Source organism: Corvus cornix, chromosome 1A (genome assembly GCF_000738735.6).
Source record: "Corvus cornix cornix isolate S_Up_H32 chromosome 1A, ASM73873v5, whole genome shotgun sequence".
Lineage (NCBI taxonomy): Eukaryota > Metazoa > Chordata > Aves > Passeriformes > Corvidae > Corvus > Corvus cornix.
Window position 1 is genome coordinate 58,615,182 of NC_047057.1, and position 17,172 is coordinate 58,632,353.

General features: G+C 39.3%; 1 protein-coding gene across 2 annotated transcripts in view; it reads left to right on the forward strand.

The window, feature by feature from the left end:
- Window positions 1–17,172, forward strand: part of BRAF (B-Raf proto-oncogene, serine/threonine kinase) — a 79,927-nt gene that overhangs the window by 23,043 nt on the left and 39,712 nt on the right. For both annotated transcript variants that reach the window (XM_039570908.1, XM_039570907.1), the window contains exon 3: window positions 4,249–4,512. In XM_039570908.1, the coding sequence (XP_039426842.1) occupies window positions 4,249–4,512 (264 nt within the window). The remainder of the gene's footprint in view (window positions 1–4,248; window positions 4,513–17,172) is intronic.

A 17,172-nucleotide genomic window follows, 5' to 3' on the forward strand; every position in this document is an offset into this window, starting at 1 on the left:
TCAAAGACCAGGAACCTGCAGTTCAGGCTTTTAAGTCTTGCACTGTGTGGATAGTATCTAAAGTTGACTGAGGGAGAGAGAGAGCATGGCAAAGACAGTTACCTGCTTGAATTTAGACTGGTGTTCTAACCAGATGTAGTAAGGGGCAGAGAGAAGGAGAAATCATGTTTTTCTACTTAGGTTTCTCACTGATTAATTAAAATTTTAAAATTGTTGCTTTTTATTTCCTTAGATGATGTTACTAGAATGTATAGCCTGGTCATGGCCCAAGAAAACAAATTTCAAATATAATATAAATTATATGTAAGAAAAAAATAGGCGTATTTTTGAAAAAACCCTTTGTCCTCATCTTGTCATCAGAACTCTTTTGGCGTATCTGCATTACATCTTTCAAATTCTGTTGACTTCTGAGGTCATTTTCTTTTGTCAGTAGGTTGCAACGTTTAAGAAGTAACTTTAAGGCTGCTGCTCCTGAGTATACACAACAGTTAAAACTGCAGAATGTATACAGCAGAATAAGACAGCAGTTGTATTTCAGCATGTGTGCACACTGAATATAAACATGCCATCTTATAATGCTTTAGCTGGACTTTGCAGCTTATCAGGCCTTGATGCATTTTACTTAGCTGAAGTTTCAGGGGTATTCTCACGTGTATAAGATTATTATATGGTATGCAAATATACTGATATGCAATATAATTAAAATTCACTTTTTGTTCTATTTTTGATAGCCATAGGATTATGTGTAGATTGACAAGTTCTGCCGATTTTAATCTAATATTCAACTTTTCAAATACATACTTTGTGAAATAAAACTGTAAGTTCACACTAAGCTGGGAGCAGTCTGAGCTGTCAGTGACCCACCCTGATGATACCAGCAGCAAACTGCACGCTGGGCTGCATCAGCAAATGTGGCCAGCATGAAGAGGCACCCATCCATCCACTCATTACCTGTGTGGCTGCTTTGGGGTGGTGTTCAGCACGGGGAAGAGAAGGTTCAGGAGGAATCTGCAGGCTCTTTCAATGTTAGGAGAGGGTCAGACCTATGCAGACATGCACAGCAAATGGGGAAGGGACAATGTCACACACAGTGAGCATCAAGTTCATTTCATAAGAGACAATTCCTCATCACGAGTGTGGGTTTTGAGCTCTGGAATTGGCTGCTTAGAGGTTGAGGGCTCTCCATCTTTCAAGATTTGCAAAGCTTGAAGGCTGAGCAGCCTCATTGAACTTAAAAATTTTTTTTGTGCTAAACACTTGTTTGGACTAGATGACTTCTGCGGATATCTTCCAACCTTTTTTTTTCCTTTTTTTGTTTTCTCTCTTGTAATTCTTTATCAAGCAAGATTTAAGTTTTATGTAGAACATTACTTCTTAATGGGAATATGTAAACTGATTGGATTGCAGTCTTGATTTCATAAACTCTTCCTTCTGAAATGCCTTTGGAATCCTTGATTTAATGATTTGTTTGAATATTCATCTTATTGATCTGTGACCTAATTTTAATTTTTACAGTTTGTTTTTGAAAAACACTGTCAGAAATAAACCTCATAGTTGACGTAGAGGGCCTTGGCTGACTTGAAGGTTTGTGTAGCTGTTGATGCCCATCTGCTAAGGTGGCTGTGCTGCTGCAGATCAGTTTTGTAGATAGGCCAAATCTGCAGTATAATCTTTCTTTCAGCTAGAAATACTTGCCATACGTCAGCTTTGCTGATGTAACAATCATTGAATTTAACTCTATAGAGTAATTCTTGTCTTGACTTGGTGCTGTTGCCTTAAAGTCTATTGGTGCTAATCATCAGATGAAATTTTGTTTCTCCAAAGTACTTAACCTTAGTGAAATGAAATTTTATTGGAGGTATTCTGTTTCTGCTGCACGTACTGTTGCTCTTTTTGTATAAGGAGAATTTTTTTTTTCTTTTTTTTAAAGAGCAAATTGTACTTAAAGTTCAGCAATGCATTTCTGCTTCCTTTATGTTTTACTAGGGGATCTTCTGCTATGACACTGAATTGCTGTAGCATAATTGAGAGCTTTTGTTCTCACAAAAAGTACAGAGCTTTTTGCAGAAATCGGTGGTATAGAACCCAAAGCCAGCAGCAGCTCCCAGCTTTCCATACTCATTGTTTATTCTCTTAAGATAAATCATTTGACTTTGAGTTTGCATTAGTGACAGATTAAGCTGCCAATATAAACATTGTAGGATTGAGTATTTTGAAAGTTGTGTGTAATTTTGTGAAGGAACTAACCCACAAGTGTCCGGAAGCAATGTAATGTTGCGTGTGTTTGAATAATATTTTGCAATGTTCATGAGAAAGGGAAGTAAGTATTTAGAGAAGTATTGGTGAAATGGTAACAGTTTATGTTTCCTAATTTTTGTTTACTGAAAATAATTCTTGACACATGGAGCTTTTACTCAAGTTTCCATGAGAAGTTGGTCCTGGAAGTAGGAGAGACACTTGTGTTACTCTACAGCCAAAAAATGCCATTATTTATGGTTGGGTAACCTTTCAATTTATTTTTTGACAGTACAATTGGGTTAGAGTGAAGATGTTTTGATTTTAAGTCTCAGAGTTTGGGGTCTATTTGTGAAATGCTAGACATCTTCTGTTTTTAAAAGAAATAGAAAATAGTTTTCAGTTTCTTGCAGCTTATATATGTTTATCAGAAGTGGAACCCATAAAATTTAGAATTTGCAACTGTGATGTTCACCACCATTCTTTAAAATGCTTTTTCTTTCTTATTCCTCACTGTCAAATTATCATTTTCTTTGTTAATGCTGTGGGGGTGATGACTCATTTTGAACATAGGTCCATCCTGGGAGGATGCTAAGCTTTCTTAAAAAGGGAGGGGTGAGCCACTGTTTACTCAGCAACACCAGTTTGGATTAGATGAGCCTGCACATTTAACCTGGAGAAATAAATCGGAGAAATAAACTCCTAATAAAATGTAGTACTTGTGGCTACAGTACTGAATGCTGGTTATTTTTTCTCTATTTTTCTTTTTCCACATGTAGATGCTGCAGACTTTTGGTCAGTTAAATTCTCCTGTAACTTTAATTAGCAACATGTGATGAACAAAAAACTAGGAAATCAAATAAAATAAATAATTTTAAACGACAGAACCAGAAAGTATTTTTCTTTTGTATAAATATACTTGAAAATATCATTGAAGAATTTATGCATATTGGTATCGATCTTGGCCTTGCTGTAGAGAGAAGTAGAAAATTCCGTTCCCTATTGCTTACATGTTAGGTTTGGAAGATCTTTGTTTCTTCTTTTCTGTAAAGGTCTAAGCATTCCAGTTAACACTGACATGCTTCTGTAGCGTGAAACACAGGTTGCTAAACTGTTTCAGGTTTTTAAAGATATTCTACTAATTTATATACTGAAGAAATGGTTCTAGTACTTGGATACCGACCAAAATTTTCTTGTTACAAAGTTGTGAGTAACAAACTTGAAATAAAAATATATACTGATTATGTATTTGTTTTATAGATCTTGGCACTATTGCTTAACTTCACTACATTTAATAAAGACTTAATGGGCAAATTTAATATTACTGATTTTTTTGTTTGTTTGTTTAAGAAACTTGATCTGTGTAATCAGGTTTTACATAAACATGCTGAAAAGATGTTAAAAAACTTTCAAAGGAACACTTTTCCATGTTTTTTGTTGGCTTTGAAACAGGGCAAACTATGTTGTGTTCTAAATGAAAAACATTTTTTGTCCCATTTGGTATGAAAGGATAGTGCCAGAGGTGAACGATGGTGAACAGTGAGCTAGGTGAGTTGTCAGATACAGATGATAAAAAGCAGATCTGAGCTTTCTCTTAGTTATTGCATTAGAGGTATTTAACTGTCATTCCAACAGAATGATAAATTTATCTGGAGCACAGTAATTCAGCAGTGCAGCTGACAACATTTGTTAAAGATTTCTGGGTTTTTTTAAAGAGATTATGTATTAGAATCTTCAGTGCAGGTGCTCTGAAACTGTAACTTATGATTTCTTTTATCCATTTCTTCATCTAATTTATTAAAACATTACTTGTTGGTTCAGAAGGTTTAACATGATGTATTGAAAGCCATTCCTTCATTGTGTCCTGAAAAATTTGACCAGGCCATTTTGTTCCTATTCCTGGGAAATTTGTATTAGTTTAGGAAGTGTTTTGTTTCGTGTTTGTTCCAAATTTAGATTTCTCGTTTTGTCTGAGGCTACTACTTGATTAAAACAGCTGCTGTTCCTTTACAGGCCTATGAAGAGTACACCAGCAAGCTTGATGCTCTACAGCAGAGAGAACAGCAGTTACTGGAATCCATGGGGAATGGAACTGATTTCTCTGTCTCCAGTTCAGCTTCTACAGACACAGTTGCATCATCTTCTTCCTCTAGCCTCTCTGTAGCACCTTCATCCCTTTCAGTTTATCAAAACCCTGCTGATATGTCACGGAATAACCCTAAGTCTCCACAGAAGCCTATTGTTAGAGTCTTCCTGCCCAACAAGCAAAGGACTGTGGTGAGTCAGTTTCTATTCACATACTTGTAACTTCATTATTTCCTGTATCTCTCTCCCTCTGTATGCAAAAGTTAATTTAAGAGCTGAAAAGCTACCTGTGAGGAGGTCAGAGAAAGTGTCATGATAACTGTGCTCTGCCACACTCAGTTGTTTTGATCTTGTGAATGTTTTTGACAGGATTAAGGCAAAGAAGTCCATTAGAGCAATAATACAGAATACAGAACCTTCAGGAGTTTTATAACTATGAAGATACCTCAAGAAATAGTCTTCTCAAACCAGCTTTTGGATAAATAGTAATTTACCATTTTACAATAGTTAGAAAGGGACAGTAAGTGCTATTACTTGTATTATACAAAATTATTGACTAGTTTAACAGGGCAAGATGGAGGAAGTGTTTTCTATGTTGTCAGAGTTACTAGCAGCATTGGTTCTTTAGAGCAAGAACCAGCCTCTTGCAGCTAAGAAGGGCTGTGCAGGATTGCTTGGAGGTTTTTCTTTTTTTGTTTTTCCTCCCTACTTACTGGGGTGAGTGTTTGTGTGGAGACCATGATGCTCTCAGACCTTGTGTAGAGAACTGGCATGGGGAGGGGCATGGTTGCTATTAGAGGGGTCAAGAAATGTTGCCCACAAACTGTTTGAAACCTGGCGTTTATCAGTTTTGACAATGTTACAGTGATTCCTGAAGTCATGGAAGAGTAGTTGACTTTTTGCTGCTAGAGAAGGGATTTTTTAATCAGTTAAGAGCTGCCAACTGAAGAGCCTTGATATGTGCTTTAGAGTAATACACTGCAAACTGTGATACATGAAATTATTGACAAGCCCTAGTCTAGGCTCTATTTTGCAAGGTGGTACGTAATCCAAATTTAGCAGGGGAGCTGTGTTTCCAGAGAGGGTGGGAAATGAATGGACAACAAGAGTCCATGTCAAACCAGGACGTTTTGCAGCGGTCAGTCAGGTGTCAGCTATCTCTGGATTGTTACTGCCCGTTGAAATTGAGTTGCTGGTAAAAAGAAGATAACATAAACTGAGTAGTGCTGAGCATTGGAACATGCCCTCACCCTTTCCCTACCACTTTCCTTTCATTCTTCCCCCACCCCACTGAGCAAGAGACTTAAAGTGGGAACAGCATTGGAGGGTGGTTGTTGTCACCTGATTTTCTTTTTTAATATTGCTTAATTGTTCAAGATATTGCTGAAGATTGAAAGTAATATTTGGGTTTTGACCTGGGGAATGGGAGTTTAGTGTAGACTGTGACCACTGCAGAATGTACAGTGTAAAGCCAGGTGATTCTGTTGTCTGTCTCTTGAGGAAAGTCTAAGCACACAGTACTACCCACAGAGTGAAATCTGGAGAGAAGGTACTGGATTTTGGAGGGACCCTGGTTTCTTCATGTGTTCTGTCCCACCCTGTCTGGCTATTTGCAGCCCCTGTCATGGGACTCACAAGTCGGTTTTGTTTCTTTCCTGTAAAGGATCACAGCATATCACTTCCTGAGCTGTTCTGTGCATTACCTTTTTTGTCTCTCCTATGTGTTCTCCTGTCCTCTAAACCACATAGTCTAATTCTACTCTTACTCTTTTCCCCTCATCTGCAATACTCTTGTTCTGCTTCTTTGTCTCTCCTTTTTTATGTCCTCCTCAATCCTGTTCTGTTTTTCCCAGCACTGAATCTAGGTGCTCCTTCTAGCAGGTAAATGTGGTTTAATTTCCGTATAGTCAGGTAGAGGCTCTTGATTCTGTCCCCAGCTTTCTACTGGAGGCTGAACAAGTCCAGCTCTGCAGCTAGTTTCCAGCTTGCTTTGGTTCTTTTTATTTCAGTTTTACACACTGCTTAGATCAAGTTGTATTACTAAGTTGAACTTTTTTCCTTATTTTTTTTTTCAAATACTGTTAAGTTATCTCTGGTTTAAAGCTGAGAAATGGTGCTTATAGGAGCTCTCGAGTGTGGGGGTTATTGGCCTTGGAACTGAAGTTCATTTCTCTGAAACTTGAACCAGTGCTCATTTTATTGAGAAAGTCAGGAATTTCTTGTATGGTGACTCTTAATGTAATTACTTTGTTTTTAGTATTTATTGATCCTACATGTAGTCTGTTGGAAACTGAGGAAATGCCAGGAGCAACCACAATTCAGAAGGAACTGCATCAGCTTACTGAATCCTGGGGAGCATCAAGCACAGCATCACTAGAGGTGATTCTCCTCCTCTACTCAAGTGTGGCCTCACCTTGAGCACTGTGTGCAGTTTTGGGTGCCACAGTGTAAGATTCTGTGATTTACAGTGCAGTTTTAATGGCTAGCAGTCAGATGATAGGTTACTAGCCTAAAAAAGCACCCAGCATTTTTCAGTGAACACTGAGACTGCTTCCTTCATTCTCTCAGTGGATAGAGAAGTGTTGCACACATTTGTCTTCCTTCGTAACCTCTGGCTTCAGAAGCAGACCGGTTGTGTCTCACTTGTGCCCATTAACTGAGCCATTTGCTTATGTAGCTGTGATGGTAGTTCAGGATGTTCAAGTGTACCGGGCAGCTTGTGATGGGTTGAAGCCGGAAGAAGATTCCTTGTGGAAGTACATGGTACTTGCCATTAGAGCCTTCCCCCTGCCCTAGTTCCCATTCCTTATGGCTGTTACAGTAAGGCTGATGTGTTCTACAGTCAAGCAGGTGGCTGGAAAGGAGAGATACTGGTAAAGTTGCAGTGTTGCAGCAATCTTCTCCCCACCTCAATTGCTTTCAATTAATACCTTCTTCTGAAAGAAAATCTTGTTAGTATCACCGTAATAATTTCAGTCTTTACTTCCAGTTCAGGAGGGGAGAAATGTTGTCAGATCCTAACGGGTCTGTTTATTTTTGTCTGGGAATGCCATAACATTTCTTAAACTGACTTGAAGTGACTGGAATTGAGTTGGTAATGGAGAAACAACCTTGTTATTTATCTTTGATCACTCTGAAGCAATCCCAAGTGCTCCAACAGCCTTCTGCTATTTGTTTAGAGCTCCTAAAAATGCAGGAAATGGGGGGGAGTTGCTTGCATATCTTACATTTTTGACTAGCAACTGCCTTGTTAGTTGAGAGTTCTCTATGTGTTATTGTTTGTGTAGGATCAAGCAAATACATCTGTTGGAGCTAACTCCAGTTCAAAATACAATTTAAGGAAACTGATGGGAGTACAAAGAAATGAGACCGTGGTGTTCAGTGTGATTGTGGTGCAGAGGTGGTGTAGCTGATAGGAAGTCTTTGTGTGTGTCATGACAAGGCAGAGCGTTCCACAGACCTTTTCCTAATGGAGGACAAGGTGTGAAGGTGCTTGCCTGAAAGCCTGACTGGTCTGTGGCAAAGCCTAGTGCTGCTCATCATTTGAAGTGAGCATTTTGGTTCAGCTCACTACAGGACACGGTTCAGAAGTAACTTTTTTTTGAAAGCAAAACCACATAGTCACCTCAGTTAGCTGGAGGGGAATCAATGAGTAAGTAGTGTCAGAAAAAAAGATTATTTTCCTTGTCCTTGGCCTGGAAAGGGATGAAGAGAAGTTTCTTTCTCTGAACAACTTCCTAGAAGAAACAACAGATTGTTTTTTCTTCTCTGTGCTGGGGGAATTTTATCCCCTATAATGCAGAGAGATAAACATGTATACTTCTTTCCTTATTGGCTTAGTTCAACTGGCAAGACACATGTCCTTTGGAGAAGCATTCCACACAAATATGACTGGGATAAGTCTGTGCAGGTGGGTTTGTTCCTTTTTGTTCTAGGCCAGAGAGGAGGATGCTGAAATCATAAAAATGCAAGATGGTGAAAGTCCACCTGAGATGAAAAGTTATTTTGTGGAACAAGTTGACGAGGCTTATCCAAGCAGTGGCAGAATTTGGGGAAATACTAGTTTAACACTTGTTTGGGTTAGGAATCTAAATGTCTGGTATGCGTAGTAACAACAACGCTGATTGAGGGAGAGCTTCTGGAGGTGGAAGGAAAGTATAGGAGCTCTGATATCCTGCTGGGTGCTGTAAGTCTGAGAGATCACATTACATGCTGAGACTAGGTTTTGGTAGAAGGGAGCACAGCCTTGGGCAGTCTTAGTTGTGGTGTGGATTAGGATTTTTTTTTTTCCCAAATTGTCTGATTGAATGTGCATGCAGAGAGAGAAAAGAGACAGAAGACAGTGCTCATGCAAATAAACAGAAGTAGACACATAGCTGCTTGTTGAGAAGGGACAGTAATTCAAGGAGAATGGTGATTATCAACTGATCCAGAGGTATGGAACAAATAGGATGACTTCAGGTTTATATAGGAGGAAGAAGACAGTGAAAAAGTTTAAAATGAACTGAAGGAGTTACAGGCAATGAATATAAAAGCTTTCTGTGAGTGTAAAGAATACAGGAATATGGTATTTGCATATAGGGCAGAATTTAAGCATTTTGTGGGATTGCTTTGAGTTGTGTGGGGGGTTTTTTTGGGGGGGGATTGTTGTTTTGGTTGTTTTGTTGTTTTATTTTTTGTTATTTTTTTCTTTGAGGGTTGCGGGAACATTCTTTGAGGACCTGGGTAAAGTATCTTTTGCACATCAATTTTTAACTGGTAGATTTGGGATAAGGAAAAAACCTCCATTCCCAATTGCAAAAACAGATCCAAGTTTTGCTCTGTGGAAGCTGACAAAATAGTTTAAATGATTAATCCAATTACATTGCTTGCTCACTGTAGACCTTAAAATGCTAGTACAAATTTTTAGACAGTTTTCCTGTGGCCCAGCAGTTGATGCTGGTCTCTTGGAGGAAAGCATTCTGAAACCTGGAATGGAATAAACATTTTGTGGACATATCTGGAGTATCTCTCTGTCATGATGAAAGAGCACAAGAATAGGTCAGGCATGTATGGTATTTTCCGTGGGTTGTCTTCCAAATTTGAGCTATTTGTCACTCAGGAATTTTAGGAGTTTAAGTGTTTTCTATTTGGAAACGCTCTGTTCAGCCTCCATTAAATGCATGCTATGGATGCTAGAAATTTGTGTCTTGTGGTTAGGAATTCCATGGGCGTGGTTACGTGTAGTGTGCGTAATCAGGTTCTGTGTTTGTCTGCCACATGCTACTTTATACTGAGTGACATAAGGGCTTCTGAGAAAAGCCATTTAATGCAAGGCCTGGTATAAAAAGAAGTAGCTAAAACTGGTCGTAACTCTGCAGAGGAACAATATTAGGAAGTTTTTGATGTTGTAGTGAAGTCCTAGTAAAAGGAAAGAAGGAGAGTATTCTAGGAAAGGAGAGTGCAGTGAGTGGGATTCTAACTCAAGTACTTCATGAACAAGATCATATAACGTGCTGAGTAGCAGCCCTGAATATTTCTGATTACCCAAGAAATCCCTTCTGGACAACTACTTAGAGTGGGAAAAAAACCAGTCTGAAAGCAAATGAACTCTACTGAGTGATGGTATGGCACGTGGAAAGTTACAGGAAAACAGTGTTGAAGTGTAAGAAATGATGGGCATTTGAAAGGCATCAGGTGGTGATAGGTCTTGTGCTTCATTGCTGTAGTCTGTTGCTGCTTTCTGCACATTACCAGCTTCCAGAGGAAGTGTTCACTTCATGTCTTCTGGCCTTCTTGGTGGAGTGGCTGTGAGGGTGGTAAGGAGTCTCCACTGCTCTCCCCAGTTGCATTTATAAAGGATCCTCTCCCAGCTCCAATGCCTTCTCTCTCTCTCTCAGCATGAGCAAGGAGTGGATTTGGTCAGTTTGAATTCCATTTCTATCTATAGTGATCTGGGGGGGGACAGTGAAGCAAGGGGGAACAAAAAAAAAAAACCAGATGCTGTGCATGCTTTGAGAAAGCTTGGTGGCCTCCAAATACTTCAGTTGCCTGCAGATTCTTGATAGGATCAAACCATTGTGTGTTATCACCCAGCACAAGGTCAAAAAATTTCCATGGTAGCTTCTAAACTGAAAGTAATGCTTCGGGTAACAAAAGAAGTTACCCTTTCTTCTATGTTCAACTATAGAATATTGTGTGGGCTTTGGTTGTTCTTTGTTTTGCTTTATTTTGAAGTTTAAGAGTAATTAGAGATGCTTTATGTAAAAACTCAGCATAAATCTGGGCCAGCAAAGCTTTTCTGCTTGGTTTTGTGTTGGTATGCTTCATATGTGTCTCATAGTTACACATATATTGGAAAGTTAATGGAAGTTCTCAAAATGTGAATGTGAGACTGAGTTTTTAAAAGTGACAATTTGTACATTTAAGAGTTAAAGGAACTAAACAGGACTGTGAGTGCTGTGCATGGGGACAATTCTTGAGTGTCTCACTCTTGTCACACCTTGGTTTATTAGTACATCTGCCTTTTAATTAGGTAAGCAATCATGTGATGATCTCTGCAGTCATGAAGACTAGAAGAATAAGCTATTTTTATTCTATGTAAATTCTTAGCATGAATTAATTCATCATGCATGCACAACTGGGATCCTTCAAATATTGTGTTTTTAAATCTGGTACTTGATTCATTTCTGTTGACTTCAGATTTGCATCTTGCTTTCTGTAGTTTATGTTGTGAGTTTGTGCCTCAAGCTCGCTAAGTAGTAAGCACTGGATTTCTGTAGGCATTTAAGCTGCCCTACCAGTTTCACCTGTCAAGTATAAGGAAAATTTAGAGAAGGGATGTTCAGGCAGCTGAATAAACCAGTTTCTTGCTTTTAATTACACACCTGGTTTGACATGATTAGGTTTTTCTAATCAAAAATACAATTAAAACCTCCCATGTTATATCAAACATGCAGCGGAAATTGAGTTTATTTTTAGCCTGTGCCAATGGCTGGTTGCTGAATGTATCTGAATACTTTGGAATTTTATGCATCTTATTCACAGACTGGTGGCATGAAATAAATGTTAGTTTACTTTCAAGTAAACTTCACTTGATACTTCTGTATCACTAGGAAAATTTATTCTGTCACTTATGAAATTGTCTTTTATCTTCCCAAAGGAGTTTTCTTTCTTTGTCCTTCCAGTTCTCTTCTCCCCTCCCACTGAAAAGGGAGTGAGCAACCAGCTAGGTGGTGCTTAGCTGCCTGCCAGGGATAACTCACCACAAGCTACCCTCAAATGCTGGATAAATTCAAAGGCATATGTGTTGAAAAGAGAGTAATTTAATCTACTACAGTTTTATTGACACACTGTCTTAGATTGCAAAGTGAAACACTTTTGAAAACTTGCCATTATAAAACTGATGGCCTGTCATCTGGAATGCCATGTGCAACACTGATCGCTGTTTTTTACTCAAGTAAGGAGTGTTTAGTGATTCCTTATGAGATGAAAAGTCTTTCTGTAGAAAGTAATGAATGATAGAAAAAAAATACTGTTTGGAGCATGCTTCCTTTACCTCATAATGTGCTAGGCAGGCACTCAGTGAAATGGAATGCAAGTCACAAATCTGAAAATAATCGTAATAAATGTTTTAATTCCATGTCTAGTAAGTAATACTTAAATTCATGCTTCTTGTGTTGTTTAAGCAAAGTAGCCAGAGAGAGTTTTAATATTTGTAGAGAATGTGTATACTACCTGAAGATGGTTTTAGGATCAGTTGCAAGAGTTTAGAGAAGGATGTGAATTTTAGCCCTTCTGCTGTAGTTTCTTGCCCCCACGCTGCCTTTAAAGCACTTGGAGTGTGATCAGCTGAGACAGGAATCTAAAGTGCACTCTGGGTCTGACCCATTACAAGGATTTATTTCAACTATTTTGTACCTTATATTTCTAATGCGTGTGGGTTTTGGTTTGGAGAGCAGCCAGCTGACTTTTTTGTCTCTTGAACAGAAACCACAAGGTCCTGGCGTTTCATGCCCGTTTGGTGGCTACAGCTATTTTTCTAGATGAGCATTTCTCTCAAGTCTGAAGTCTAAAGCCATATTTTCCAAACTTTATTTTACTAGAAGGTCACTGTCAGTCTTCACAATTTCTGCCACTGGTATTGACCCTAACTAAAATTTGAAGATCTGCTCTCCACTGTCCCCTTTAAAATGATCAGTACTCTCCAGAACACAGTTCAGGAGCTGTCTCTCAAAAGCTTGAAAAATTATACGTGGAGGCCATTGATTAGGTACAACAGGTTTCATCCAGTGTGGTTGAGTGATGGTATATTCTTGAGGAAGTATTTCTGCACTGACATAGATCAGTCTGTTGTGTTCTACACGCAGGGACACACAATTGCATCGGAGGTGCCAATGGGTGCTGGTAACCCATGTCTTTGCAAGTTAAAGGAAATGCATTTGATTGAATGGTAACAGCTTTGTAAAACGGGTAAATTCTGTTCAATTTCCATTGGAAAAAAGATTTAATGCAATGAAACTGCCTCTCATTTGTCTCACTAATATGCTTCATTAAGAATGTATTTTTTTGCTGCTTTCTCCTGGAAACTGGACAGAGCTTCATGTCCTGATATCCAGAACAGCTGTTTCTGAAAGCTGTGTTCTTTGTTTTCTAGAAGATGTGATGTTCAATGTCATCTTATGTCCTTTTTGCCACAAAGGAGGGTAATTTTATCTGTTAGTGCTGTAGGAAGTGGCTGACTGATTTGGTGAAGTATTTGTCCTCCCTAGGTAAGATGAAAAATTAAATGTGGATCTCGTGTTTGGATTTTACCAGAAAACCTGACATGTTGGAAGGCCAAACTAATTATTTGGCAAAAGTACAGTTTAGCTTAACTTTCTCCCAATGCAATGAATTCTATGAACATGTGGCTGAAATTTTTTAGTCTTGGGTATTGAGGGGAAAAAACTGTGATCTTTCAGGGTGTGTATGTTGTGGTAAGCAAATACTTTGAAGTGATATTTCAAATCCATTCTACTTGGCGTATTTCCACTGTTGTACCCAGTAGTCTGCTTGATTGTTTGGAATTGCTCTGAATCTCTAAGGTATATTACACATACCTTACATACCATACATACATTACACTTGGCTAAAATGAGCTGAACTACAGTGTTAGGCTGAGGGAAAAATAAAGCCAGCTAACTAGTTTTGAGAAGTATAATACTGGATATTCAGGGCTGACCAGCCTCTCCACTTTCAGGGAATACCTTTGCATTGCTTTTTTGAGGTGCTTCTCAGTCTCTTCAGTCTCTTTATTGCTCTAAAATATTGGAAACTACACTGGTGTAAGGAAGCATTTTTAACTTACTGAGACTATGCCAGTTTCTAGTCTGATGTTAGAAAAGTGATGTAAGAGTTATTTAGGGACATAGCCCTGAATTTCTTACTGAATCGGGAATGACCTGATTTACAGAAATAAATTATTTATTATGCATTGCTTAAATACTTGTGGCTGCAGTACTAAATATATATCAATAATATTGTTACAAATACTTACTGTCCTTAGAAATAGGTCAGGTGAGTAAAAGAAATGAGGACATTAAGGGCTACAGTTCTGTTTAATCTGTCTAGGTAATAAGACTGCTTTGAGAATTTTTACAATCTGGAATAATTTTCAGTCTTTTTCCCTGGAGCTCAACACTTGCAAACTTGAGCATGTGTTTTGGTGTCTCCCTGAGTTGCTACTTGCCCAATTTAGGATGCTCAAGCAAATTATCTTCTCTGGTATTTTATTAAGCTACACACTGAATACACCTTGCAGTGTGTGTTGGCAGCTTCTGTACTGTTTCTTAGTGTTGTATAGCCCACACTTTCATATTCTTCACTTTTGAAAGTTGCTTGCTGAATCAACTTTCTGATTGCTATAAAAAGCTAAACCTTTTCTGGTCTACAAATCTTAGGTATATAAGTAACCTGAAAAGAAAGCCCTTAACAGTCACAATTTGGAAGTATATCCCCTGCTCAGCGACATGAGTTTCTAGGTGGTAACCGTTGTGAAACATATTTCAATTCTCTTAGTTTTAAAACAGAGGGATCAAGAGATAATGGATGGATGCAAACAAAATAGATTTTAAATAATAGTAAACGTTGTATGTTTCAATAAAATACCAACTTTGTCCAGTGTAGTGGACTGCAGGCATAAGAGTGCTGTGTATTTTGGAGTCGATGAGAAATTTTCTCCTGGGGAACTGATTTTGTCGAAAAATGCTGATGTGATTCAGTTAAAAGGCTCTGTGGGAATCCTGGCAAAACTCTTGATGGAATTGATAACCCGCCTTGGTGCCTTCCTGCTGTGCTGGAGCTGCCGGCTCCTGGCAGGCACACGGGGGCTGCGCCATGTGGGGCTCCTGCTCCCCGCTCCCCTCCCAGGCTGTGGGGCCACACACCCTCCCTCTGCCTGGGGGTGAGGAAGAAGCTGTTCCGAAACTCCTGCTTTGGAATCAGCAGGAGTCTATTAGCCGGGAAAAAAGAGCTGGGTTTGGTTTTTGTTTTTCTAAAGACCGAGGTGGTCTCCAAATCACTTTCTTGGAACCAGCTTTTTCTTTTTATTGCCATAATTTGGGGGTGAAAAGAAGGTGGGGGCAAAAAGAGGTTTCAGAGGGAATGCTTTGGAGGGTGAGATTTCTGATTTACAGCAGGCACTAGTAGGGACTGAAGGAGGGGGCTGAAGGGCTGCATGCACAGATGGTGATAGACCATGCTGTACCAGTCTGGGAAAATGATTAATCAATACTACAGGGACTTATTCTAGCACTAAGTTCTTTTAATTTGGCCTTATGTTTCTCTGCTCAGGAGTTCTGTAAGAGAATGTTCTAAATGCGATGCTGATTCAGGATCATGATGGTTTTTGAAAGCAATAAAAACAGTTCTTTGCGTTTTTGCTGGATCTCGATGCAAATGGCAGTGAAGAGAACAAATGTTCTACCCATGTTTCTAATTGCAAGTTGCATAAATAGGACTTGGATTTTAATGAAGGGGACTTGGGATACTAATACTGAGGAGTAGCAAATGATAAGTGGTCAGGATATTTAATGCACTTGTGTTGCTGTAGGTAACCTTCATTCTGACACTTCCCAAATTTTGAGAGTTTGCATTTCCAACTTTATTGATCTCTTAAAAGAAGCCCTATAACTTCACTAGTCTTGTTTTTAGCAACATTAAAAGGAAAAAAAATTACACCAGTGTAATTAATTAATGCCATTGGAACTTTTAGGTTCCTGATGCATTTCTTTGCTTCATGAGTTACTGGAGGATGTTGTCATCATTTATGGAGGATCAGTGCTGCAGGAAGAAAATGTTTTCCAGTGACCACAAGACTGCTTATCTCTTCTTTAATGTTAGTCATCTTCCTCCTGCTTGGCTTTTCCTCCTTGTCCTGTTCCACTCCCTCACATAAGTCAAGATTTTACTAACCTGGTTGCTTTTAATCCTTACTGCTTTGGAGTTTTCTGCCTAAGCTAGAACCTCTTCCTGCTCTGTGCTGGGCTCTATTGCTGCTCTTAGGCACTTCCTTCCCCCAATGTTCCTTGTCCAAAGCAAGCCACCTTTTCTCCTAATCATAGCTTGAAAACTTCCTGTTCAGGATGTACTCCCAGTACTTCCCCAAGTGTTGGGAAACAGTTCTCCCTTCAAGGTGGTTCATCACATCTTTTTTTTTCCTGCCCTCAGCCTCAGCTCTTCAGTCTGTCCTCCCTCTGTCTTGCTTGTCTAATTCCCACCAACCTGCTGATAGCAATTCCCTCTCCCAGTATACACATGCTTTCCCCAGTAAGTTCTTAAAGTTTGTCCTGACCCTCTCCTCCCATTTCTCCTTCATGCCCAACCTCTTTCCTGACTCTCTTCATTCTCCTTTCTGTCCCCATCATCTGTCTCCCACCTTTGAAGTATTTCAGTTTCTTCTGCCACTGTGGATATCAGTGGTGAAGTGACTGAGGTTGCTGGAAAGATAGACCTGAACTATCTGTGGGGACTCAACCTCAATCCAGCAGGAGCTATACTTTGTGGAAAAATAGCCTTGAGCCAAAGAACACTTGTTTCCTGCATTGAAATGGCTCGTGACTGGATCTAATGTGTGTGGGAGGTTGGAGCACACCTCTGAAATCCTCAGAGATTTTAGATTCTTAAAAATATTTACTCTCTTGTTGTAAATATGTATATTGGAGGCAGGGAGAAGGACACTGAGGGGACAGACAGGTTCTTTCAGGGATCTTTGGCAGAATGACGATGGCACTAAATCATAGGGACAATTAAAGAGTTATTTTCTTAACAATATTATGATTAGTATAGCACAGAATTTATTATTAGAATGGCACATGAGTTCTACAAGCAGAATCAATATTGTGCAATTTATAAGTAGCATAATACAGAATTTATAATAGAACTTCAGTTATAATTTCTAATCACTTTTGCAGATTAAGACGAATCTTTAATACATGTTTTACTGTATCAATACAACAGTCATAATCTAGACTCGATATCTGTATGAAAGAATACAAGTCACACCTTCCATCCTTGGAGAATGGAGAGGACTTCCCAGGCACTGGTGGGTCCCCGGTCTCAGTGTCCAGCAGCAGCTCTGGTCCAAGACCCCCATTTGGACTGGTAACTGCTCAGTTTATACACAGTGCTCTGGGTGCTGTTAGCCATCCGTGTTCTGTGACCAGGCCAGCACCACCTCCTGGTGGCCATGTGCCCTTGGGACCTTGAGGGTTGGCAAGGGAAGGAATAGTCAGCTGGGTGCCCACGGACCTTGAGGCCAGTGGGGAGGGGAAGAAGAAATCTCTTCTGTTGGTCAACTGGGTTGGCAGGACCTTCAGTATCTGGTAATGAGGG